The sequence below is a fragment of the Dendronephthya gigantea genome, unplaced genomic scaffold (assembly GCF_004324835.1).
Source record: "Dendronephthya gigantea isolate DGI-Jeju-01 unplaced genomic scaffold, DenGig_1.0 000031F, whole genome shotgun sequence".
In the NCBI taxonomy this organism is placed as follows: Eukaryota; Metazoa; Cnidaria; class Anthozoa; order Malacalcyonacea; family Nephtheidae; genus Dendronephthya; species Dendronephthya gigantea.
This window is the reverse complement of record NW_021163041.1, coordinates 1,526,681-1,536,916: the sequence shown is the minus strand read 5'-3', so window position 1 is coordinate 1,536,916 and position 10,236 is coordinate 1,526,681. Positions and strand designations below refer to the sequence as shown.

The 10,236-nt window shown below is 35.6% G+C and overlaps 2 protein-coding genes across 3 annotated transcripts; both read left to right on the top strand.

Moving 5' to 3' along the window:
• The first annotated feature begins 67 nt into the window (after window positions 1–67).
• On the top strand, window positions 68–2,790 carry LOC114524490 (post-GPI attachment to proteins factor 2-like). Of its 2 annotated transcripts, none has more exons than XM_028545580.1 (5): window positions 68–343; window positions 501–759; window positions 1,030–1,136; window positions 1,326–1,434; window positions 2,527–2,790. In XM_028545580.1, exons 1-5 carry the CDS (start codon window positions 212–214, stop codon window positions 2,673–2,675), a joined length of 756 nt encoding a protein of 251 aa, XP_028401381.1. In that variant the 5' UTR covers window positions 68–211; the 3' UTR covers window positions 2,676–2,790. The 2 variants fall into 2 exon arrangements, with proteins under 2 accessions (XP_028401381.1, XP_028401382.1); XM_028545581.1 differs by having other exon boundaries at window positions 1,854–2,593.
• Window positions 2,791–3,474: 684 nt separating this feature from the next.
• LOC114524590 (calpain-15-like) lies at window positions 3,475–9,946 on the top strand. The gene is made up of 14 exons (XM_028545716.1): window positions 3,475–4,205; window positions 4,291–4,526; window positions 4,923–5,119; window positions 5,231–5,300; window positions 5,623–5,736; window positions 6,059–6,203; window positions 6,422–6,503; window positions 6,642–6,767; window positions 7,009–7,161; window positions 7,566–7,727; window positions 7,822–7,985; window positions 8,259–8,440; window positions 8,619–8,797; window positions 9,238–9,946. The coding sequence occupies exons 1-14, from the start codon at window positions 3,563–3,565 to the stop codon at window positions 9,419–9,421; spliced, it is 2,637 nt and encodes an 878-aa protein (XP_028401517.1). The 5' UTR covers window positions 3,475–3,562; the 3' UTR covers window positions 9,422–9,946.
• Window positions 9,947–10,236: the final 290 nt, after the last annotated feature.

Below are 10,236 nucleotides of genomic sequence, written 5' to 3'. Positions count from 1 at the left end.
ACAAATATTATTACGGATGCTGAATGGGCATATTGTTTGTGGGCTCACTTCTCGTTGCAGAACAGGAGAAAACAATCCAGTGGTCAAGTCGCAGTGAACAAAAGTGGTGAAATTGGGTGAAATTTATAACTGAACAACTTATTTTCTTCAGAATTACCTTTATTGTAAAAATATTTAATTTCAAAATAGTTTTTTTGGCATAAAATTTAAAATGCGCCTATTGAAAATTAAGCTGCAACGCATTCTTCGGATGCCATTACTTTTTGCCCTCTTTGGCTTCTTTTCTTGTGTTATTCTTTCTGTTGTGTACAACTTTGAAGACGCTACCAAGACACATTGTAATGTAAGTTAAACTAGATTTATTGTATAGATTTAGATGTACGACATGAGCTAGATTTACCACCAGACAAACATGGTGAAGTTAAGATGTATACCCCTAATTTTAAAATTTTTACCCTGCTTATTTCCCAAGTTTTTAATAAAATCTTCCTTTTTTCTAGGTTCCAAACTACATACCATCGATAAGCACATCAATAGGAGATTTCAGGCCACAGACTTATATATGGAGGATATGTATTGCGCTTCACTGTTTTCCACGAATTATGATCTCAATTTTTTATTTCAACTACTATGCACTCAAGTTAAAAGACCCGCCATCAACACAGTTTACAATTTTAAATGGACTCAATTCATTGCTAACAATTTTGGAGATTCTTGCTTTACTGGTTCTCACTTATGTATCATCAAGAGAAAATTTTGGTATGGAATATAGATTTGTTTGCTATAAAATTACTTTAAATTAGAATGCATAGTAATATATTATATTAAAATGGTTTTCTTAGTAGGGTCTTTGAGCAAAAACAGATTATATAATATATACCATAGACCTGCAATTATCCTGTCATACTTTGGTCAAAACTTTTATTTGCACATGCATGAAGGTTAAATTATAATATGCATTATAACTAATGATATGGATGGTGTAGTGCTGGCAACAACACCTGTTTTACAATTTATTCTTTCAAATAGGAATCCATGAAAATGCATTTATATCATTTATGGTGTGTTCTATGTGTTACATGCTTACAACATGCATTTTATTTAAATGGACATCAAAAGACCCCATGACTAACGAGGTACAGTCAAAAATACTAGTCACTGCATGCCTTTTTTTAAGAAATGAAATTATGAAAAAGAATGAAATCCAACACTATAGCTAGAAAGAGCATTTTATTATAATGAAATGACATTGTGCTTCATTCACTCTAAAGCATTAAGGTATGACTGAATTACTCTAATGGTCTTCTTATTCTTATGATTCATAGGAAGTAAAGTCATTTAAAAGAAAAATTTATCTAATGATTACAAACTACAGCTCATTTGCATTGGCAGTATATTTTTATTTTCGTCATAACTGGTATTGCGAACCTGGAAGTATCCTTTTCTTAAAAGAGATAAAGTTTTCTACCATTTGAGGACACATCATAACATATCACTTTCATTCGGAAAAATTCTACTGCACATTTTTGCAATAAATTTGTTCCGTCCCGGAAAAAATGAATAAATAGTGTAGGACCTGCAGTTGGATTTTTGCAGTACAAACAGTTTAAAGAGGTGAGATCAAAATTTTAAAGAGGTGAGATCAAAATTTTAAAAGTCAGTCATCTAAAGGTCAATCATCATCATTCCAAACATGCATTAGACAATATTTACTGGAAATTTTACCATGCTTATTTGCAGATTTTTGTGCTTCAGTTTTATTAATACACAATGATAATAATTATGGCAATTATTAATTTTAGTTTATATTTTCACAGTAGACTCCTTAACTTATTTCCTTTTATCTAAAACAGTCTACAGTTATTTTGCTCTTTGTGAATATGTAACTGTTCTGACGAACATTTGGTTTCATTCCACAGCAATAATCGATCTCGGAGGATTACACATAACTATTGGTCATGAGCATTCCAGTTGAAGTTTCTACCCAAAATTTTAGCAGTACATGTATGTAGCTGAGTATTCAAACAAAAAATATTTGTTCGTCGTAGCCAGTAGTCGTAGTATGTAAAGAACAAATAAGTACCGCTGAGCTATATAAAAATTCCTGGAGGAAGTTCTCGTCATATTTCAGTAACTTCGCCACTATTTTTGCAGACACTTCTCGGCTGAGAGCAAGTCATCCAGGAATTTTAATATAGCTCAGTGATAAGTGAACGTGGTGTCCCTACAAATTGATTATTTAGCAAAGTGCAAAATTTCAAGAATATTATTACTAACTTTCGAATAGATTATTTTTATAAGTTCGTTGACATTGTGACGTCATGTGTGTATATAAACTTTAGCAAAACACAATTCTCGACCAATCAAATTGTTAGAGATTTAATCTATATTATGATAGAGGAAATATATCTAAATTAGTTTTGCTGATCAAATTAAGAACACTAACTATGTTAGATTGCTGCATGATTTTATTTAGATGAAGGATGAGATCCTTATAACGTGTTATCCTTAACATTTATTTTACAGTTTATAGTCTATTTGCTGTGTGTGAGTATTCTGCTGTACTGTCCAATATATTCTTTCATCAACAATCATACAACGTAGTAAAAGACTCGTATTTATTAATCATCGACGAACATCAACTGCTAGAGGGCAAAGGAAAGTTGAATGTATGACCAGTTTACATTAGTTTACTATTTATCACAAGGGAAAACGAGTGTCAATGTCGCAACCCACGCAATATGCCTTCGTGTTGTATAAATGGCCAATAGACACAGGGACAAACAAATATAAAACGATTCATTATTTGCCTAATATACATGCTGCCGTTATATGTGGCCTATGAAGACGTCATGGGGTTTTTAAGGAATTTTCACTTGGGGCCGGAGGGGCAGATTAACAAATATTCCTCGAGGTTTGGTGAGCACGCGAGTTTGAAGAGAGATTTTTACTGAAAACTTATCAGCTGATCTTTCACAGTGTTCGTATGCTCCCCGGAGAAACCTTTATTTTAGCCGGTCTGAAAAACGCTTGAAAACCCTGGAATGGAAAACCCTGGAAAACTGTTTTTGTATAGAAACTAAAACTCTTTCAACGTTCTCTCAGTACGGTTAAAAATTCTTGAAAACAGCCATAACAAATCTTAAGAATACTGTGTCGACTCATAATTGAATGCTCATGACATTTTTTAAATTGGCTTTAGTTTAGTATGATTTGAAATGTTTGCGTAAATGATGTGACCGATGTTTACGAATATCTTATGACCGATTTTTATCATCGGTTGTGATTGGAATAACTTCGAATATTCCTGGAAAACTCTTCGAGAAAACACAAAAAGGTCCAGGATTTCTAAAATTTTCTAGGTGTGCCACAGTGCCAAGGTCGAGGTTCGTATGAAATGAAGTAGCCCATGTTACTATTCGTGGGCTCATGTTATTGTTGTGGTTTTATGAATTAAAAAAAAATTGAAATTTATTGATGATGATTGGATTTTTTATCTCGATTTTACCTGGACATTTTGTATTTTTATTATTTTGATAACTTTTCAAGCGAGTTTGAAAGAATGGGAATAACGGATTCGTTTCCACGTAATTGGCAATGCGCGCGTTGTACATATGTAAACACTTTCATGAGTTTTAGTTCTCAATGTGAAATATGTGGTTATGATAGAGATGCTAAACTCTGGATATGTTGTAGTTGCGGAGCCAGTAATCCAGCGCATATTGTGCTATGCAATTCTTGTGGTTCAGAACAAAATACGTTTGCTGGGAAAAATAAAGGTTGGCCTTGCCCAAAGTGCAGTTATGTCAACTTTCCAAACTCAATAAATTATAGTGTTTGTCAATCCAATAAATCATTAAATAACCAGGTGAAATCAGCGAATCCCATAGATGTTGAAGTTGATTCAAGCCGCTTAGGAGAGCTGCAAAAAGACGTTCTAAAATGTCACAAATGTAAAACTTTATTATATGATAATACAGATACTGATTGCACAGTGTGTGGGACTCCCTGTGTTGCTGAGGGATTTAAACCTAGGCCATTTCCTCAGTCATCACTACCAAAACTTACGACTGAAGATCAACCAAGTTCATCTGGTTTATGGAAATGTTCAACCTGTACCTTGTTAAATGATCCTGCTCAAACAATATGCCAGGCTTGTGGAAATATGAAAGGTGATAAACCTGTAGCAAGATTGCCCCCATTAGGTAGGTATATTACCCAACATTAGCGGGGTACATCACCTGATCTTTCAGCTTTTATTGTGTACTGTATATTTACATTTATACCTAGACAATTCATGGTTGTGCCCGGTTTGCACTTTGGCAAATTCTCCCTCAATCAAGTTTTGCAAAGCATGTAACACAACCAGAGATGACATAAGTTGGACTAAAGATGCTGATAGTTTGAGTGTGCCAAATTCACCAACACATAAGACATGTGAAACTGTTGGAGTTGAAGCTAAAAGGATCCATGATGAACATGAAGCGAAGGAACAGTGGAAAAACATTGTCGAAATTTGTTCACAGGTAGCTAGAAGATATGTGTTCTCAGTTCACACAAAAGTAGGATCAGTTAAGACCAAATGCTTAGCTTAGTTTAACATAATTGTAACTTGGCAGGCTATACTATTTTATGAGTTTCTATATGGTGCAACCTGAGTTGGCATAGACTATAATTAGCTAAATAAATAAGCAGAAATCATCCCATTGGAAAATACAGAGAACAAAATCTAAGACAAAGCAAACAAGTGGCAAATGTGATGGTGTTTGTGTTTTTATCTAGCTGACTGAGAGGTGATAAAATATTGTATCAGGTTGTATTAAATAACAGACCTGTGTGGTGTTATGGTGGTGAATCCACTGTTTTACCACATAAAAGTAAAGAACCAATAAAAAAAAGTCAATCTCTCTGTTATCATCTAGCACAACATGTCATTTGTGGATGATTCATTTCCTCCAGATGCCAGCTCTTTGTACTTTAAACCACGGTCATCCACACATCCTCGCGTGTCTCGCTGGTTAAGACCTCAACAAATGACATCTCAGTCACAACTTCGTTGGGAGGTTTTTCGCAATCCAAGTCCGTCAGATATAATGCAAGGTGTTTTAGGCGATTGTTGGTATGTTAAAAAACGAATAAGAACTTAACAGCAATAGTCAAAAACGAAAAAATGAAATAACTTTGTGTAATATGTAAACCGTTTCTTACGAGTTGTAAATGTTTTCAACAGGCTCCTGAGCGCTTTGGCCGTTCTCACGGAACGACCAAATCTCTTGGAAAAAATCATTGTAACGAGAAAGGTATATAAAACGATAAATTATGTTGGTATTTTATGCATGTCACTAATATTTATTATGATGAAGTTGAAGGTTGAATAACTTGAATGGTAGAAATTTCAAGTGTCGTAAGATACACACACGAGACGAATCCGCATCATTCACAATGAGTATCCCAGAATCGCAGGTCCGATTTCAGAGAGTTTTGTTTTCCCGTTCTAGTGTACATTATTATAACTCGAAGTTGCCTTTGACTTTTACAGAACACCGAATTATACTTCAACGTTTCTTTATACGAAAGCTCGCACGTATATAATGTAGCTGATATATGTGAAGTATATTTAAGATCTGTGACGAAGGAGCTTATCAGATTCGGTTATGTAAAGACGGGAGATGGACTATCATTCTTGTTGATGATTTTATTCCTTGTAATCAGTATGGGATGCCAGTTTATTCACAGGTAATGTTGCATGTAATCAAGTAATACATATACTATATCCACACCTCGTGTGCTTCAGGGTGCATATATATGTAGCCTCGGAGTCTAACTGCATCGTCCGTAGTTGATAAAAAGGCGTTGATTTGAATTGTTTTCCTGATGAAGCTCGAGAGTAGATTCGGCTCTGAAATTATGCATAGGGTGGACATATGCACCGTAGTTTTTCAATTCTTATATATACAGAGTACTGTTAGTCCTTAATTTAATTGACAGTCAGGATCACTTCATAATCAGCACGCTCTCCTCCCTCAAAATTATCATACTTATACATTCTTATGTGTAGGCTGCCCGTCGTCAGCTCTGGGTCCCGCTTATTGAAAAGGCGATGGCAAAATTACATGGTTGTTATGAAGCGCTAGTTGCTGGAAGAGCCATAGAGGGATTATCAACATTAACTGGTGCACCGTGTGAAACTGTACGATTGCAAGGTATAGTATTTGCAGGGTTTATTTGTACGACATATTGGATATTGCTAGCACATTATATCCAGGATTTTTCTCCCGTGGTTGGACAAACATCGGAACAAATTTAGATTCAGTTCGTCCACTCGTTGATAAACAAGTTTTTGTGAAAATTTAATTCCATTATTTCATCCCATGTATTATTCCATTCTGAAAATATTATGGATAGTGCTTCGTTTTTTTAGTGTCATCGACCACTCCTGACAGTGAGGAAGTTATCGATAAAGATTTAGTTTGGGCAAAATTGCTCAGCTGTAGGAATGCTGGGTAATTTTTATCATAGCTATGTGCTTAATGATCAGACTAGAATATCTCTGAACCAACGTTCTTTGCAATTCTGTTAAGCACCCGCTACTGTATTAACCTGTGAGATTGTAATAACCTCCGCTGCTAAAATATGTTTAGATATTTAATGGGAGCATCATGTGGTGGTAACTCCAAAGATGACGATGAATATATTTATACCAGTGTTGGACTGCAGTCACGTCATGCCTATTCGATACTTGATATAAGAAACGTTGAAGGAAACAAGTATGTTTCATGCTATTGACTGTATTTTTATTATAATATGTAGTATGATTTATATAATATGTAATAAATTATGTCACCGGAAAGTTGTTCTTGTTTCTGTCCCTGCATGTACCGACTACGGACTAACGAATGCTTTATCTCTGACCTTCTATTGTGTAGGCTCCGCTGTACTACCTCGTTTGTTTTAATGGTAGCAATTTAGGTTCCATTACAATAAAACACAAAATTATCTGTCTTTAAGGCTTCTGCGCCTGCGAAATCCATGGGGAAGATTTTCTTGGAAAGGAAATTGGTCTGATATGTCGCCATTATGGACACCAGAATTGCGCGAAGAGTTGATGCCTCATGGTGCTGATGAAGGCTTGTTTTGGATCTCATTCGAAGACATGATGCTGTAAGTTGGAAACAACAGTGAAGTGTGGGGTCACGCAATCTTGTTCTCTTGCTCTCATTAGGCAGTTATCAATATGAAACTGAAACTTGTTTTTTGTTTGTAATTTAAAAATTTTAAATAAATAGGGACATTTTGAACAACTTATGATTCTTATTCGGTAGTTTAGCTGACTTGAGCTCATCAAAAAGAGAGTTGATGAGTCACGAATTAATCAAAGATATCGTATCCCGTTATATTTCAGGAGTTTAGGAGAATCACTTCAGTTTGAAATGGAAACCACGTGCTCATGATTCGTGGGCCAATCGCGTCCTGCGTCTTTTACTAATGAGAACGGGGCTTCTAGGCAAAAAACGTAAGCTTGTTGTATAATATTTTGAAACGGTCTTTGTGTATTTTTCTTACAGATATTTTGACTGCGTAGATGTGTGTAAAACCCGCAATGATTGGACTGAAGCAAGAGTAGCGAGTGTTTTGCCGCCTTTTACAGGAGGATCAAATGAAATTGTTTCAATGGCAGTATTTTCACCAACTGAATTAGATCTTTGTGTTTATCAAAAAACGTCACGGTTAGTCGTAACTTTTGTAAAAAATAGTAAATTCAGCTCTTATCCTGTCACACTTCGAGTAACAATGAATATCATTTTGGTTTGTTTCACACAGGAATCCTTCTACTCAATCGTTGGTAGATTTGTGTATAATTCTGTTCCGTTCCATGCCTAATACATCACATCCAGAGCTTATCTCAATAGTCAGCAACAGCAAAAGAACTGTAAAAGGAAGTGTTTCATTGAGTGTCATCGTTGAAGAAGGTGTATATATTGCAGGTTTGTAAAAATGTTAACCTTCTGCCTATCTTCTGCCTTTCTTTTAAAATGCGGTGTATGACATTGAAATAAATTAGCCTTTCTCACGACGAAATTTGAAAAATTTGAAAGTACCCCAAAACTTCGTCGTGAGAAAGGCTAATTGGATTGTTGATTGAAATTCTATCAACCGTAACACAAATTCGACGAGTAATCGATCATGCAAGAGTGAAAAATAGCTCTAGCCGAGAACTTAATTAAGGTCAATTTAATGCATCATAAATCATATTACAGTTGTTACAGCGTTCAGTCACTGGCGATCTGGTGGAGGAAAACAGGATGTTTCCACGTATCCAAGTTATGTATTAGCAGTTCACAGTTCAAGAGCAGTCATGATTGAACGTTTCCCAATGACCGAATTTTTATTAGCTGATGCTGTCACGTGGATGACAATGAAGAATGGAAAATTACACACGGTATGAATACCAGAGTTGCTGTAAAGAATTTGCACTCAAGAGGCAATGAATGTTAGTAAAAATCAAATGGCTGTAGAGTGCAAACTGCAACCATTTCTTGGAACAACATACAGAATCTATAGGTTAATTATTTTCAACATTACTAAACTAATTGTTCATTTCGTATTTATTTTTTAAGGGCATTCCTGGTATAACTATTTATTATTTAACTCATGACATGGCTGGTCTGTTCGTCGTGGCTGAAAACAAGAGACAAGATATGCATTTGTTAGTTAACTGTGATTGTGGAGGAAGTTTTAATGTTGTTTCCACGCGAGGTTTACTTTGCACCACTGATGTTATACCACCTTGTCACAGGTAGGACACGACAATCGGGTTAATGTCTTCAAGATATTACACTGCTGTTTGCTGACAGTTGGCATGTTGGCATAATTTGCTCTCTATTAATACACCCAACATGTAAAGAGTGTCCTTTGTGATGGAATACAGGGTGTATCGAGAAAACCGCAACCTTATAATAATTCCCAGAGGCCTACGATCTTTTGTTATTGAATAGAAGCGAACATGTATGAATATTAAGCTTATGGTTGCAGTTTTTTTATATACCCTGTAAAAAGCGAATACATAAATATTTTGAGTTGCGTTTTCATACATCCTGTACAATCATGTCAATAGAAATTCAATGCAATACACGAGATGCAAACAAGAACCATGATGAACGAACTATAAACGCATATACATTCTCATATTGTATATACAGTAGAGAGATATTACTATGGATCGTATTCTTTCCACAGGCAAGTTGTGGTAATCTTGACGCAGCTCGAAGGAAGCGATGGTTTCTCGGTTTCACATAAACTGAGCTTTCGAACAATGGTAGATAACGGTGACGGGGACTATGGCGCACAGCATATGCCAGAACTAGGACAGGATCTTATTGGACTTCATTCTCCTCGTCCAATCACATTTAACTTCTGTTAGTCACGAGTTAGCCTGCCTGGTTCTTCGTGAACTGATCATCGTATCTTTGGAATGTCACACACAAATTGCATCCGCTCTGTCGTGAGTCTCTCTAATGAGGTTTGTCGGTGGTGTATTCACAATGACTGCTGGTGCAGTACTTGAAATAACCAAAGTATGGCAACATTCAAGAGAATACATGCAGTTTATTTCTCCCCACAATCCTGGCATTGATCTGTACAGTATTGGTAAAGAATTCAGTCCCAACACCTCTTTCGCGGTGTAATTTTTGACGTGTCATTTTCCACGAAAAGCATCTTCAAAATTTGCTGGCTTTGAGACAATGACTAACACAATTTAAAGTCACTATATCCAAAGAAAACTTCTAAACATTGAAGAATTATAAAATGTTGAGCCAGTCTGTAGATTTGCGAAATATATTTTCGAATGATTATATTCGCAAAAAATAGGTGATATTGACTTTAGTGATCGATATTGGACTAGAACTCAGTGCCCTACAACCATTCAGCTAATATACGTTGCATTTTGGAGCTTACTTGTTTCATTTATTATAAATTCAAAATAGCGTCTGTGTTCAAGTGTGCTATAGCTTGCAAGGGTGCTTGAAATGATCAACATGTGTTGCTGGGTAGTTACACGTAAGACAAATTTCTCTGACAGTAAATTTGACGTGGCAAACCAAATTATTTATCAATCTCGTATCTCATTGGCGAGATAATAAGTTCGTATACCACAGAAGATTTGTGCCGAGAATGCTAAAACTGACTAAAGTTATTGCGAATCCAGGCTGTCAATCGTGCGTTTTGTAGGTAAAC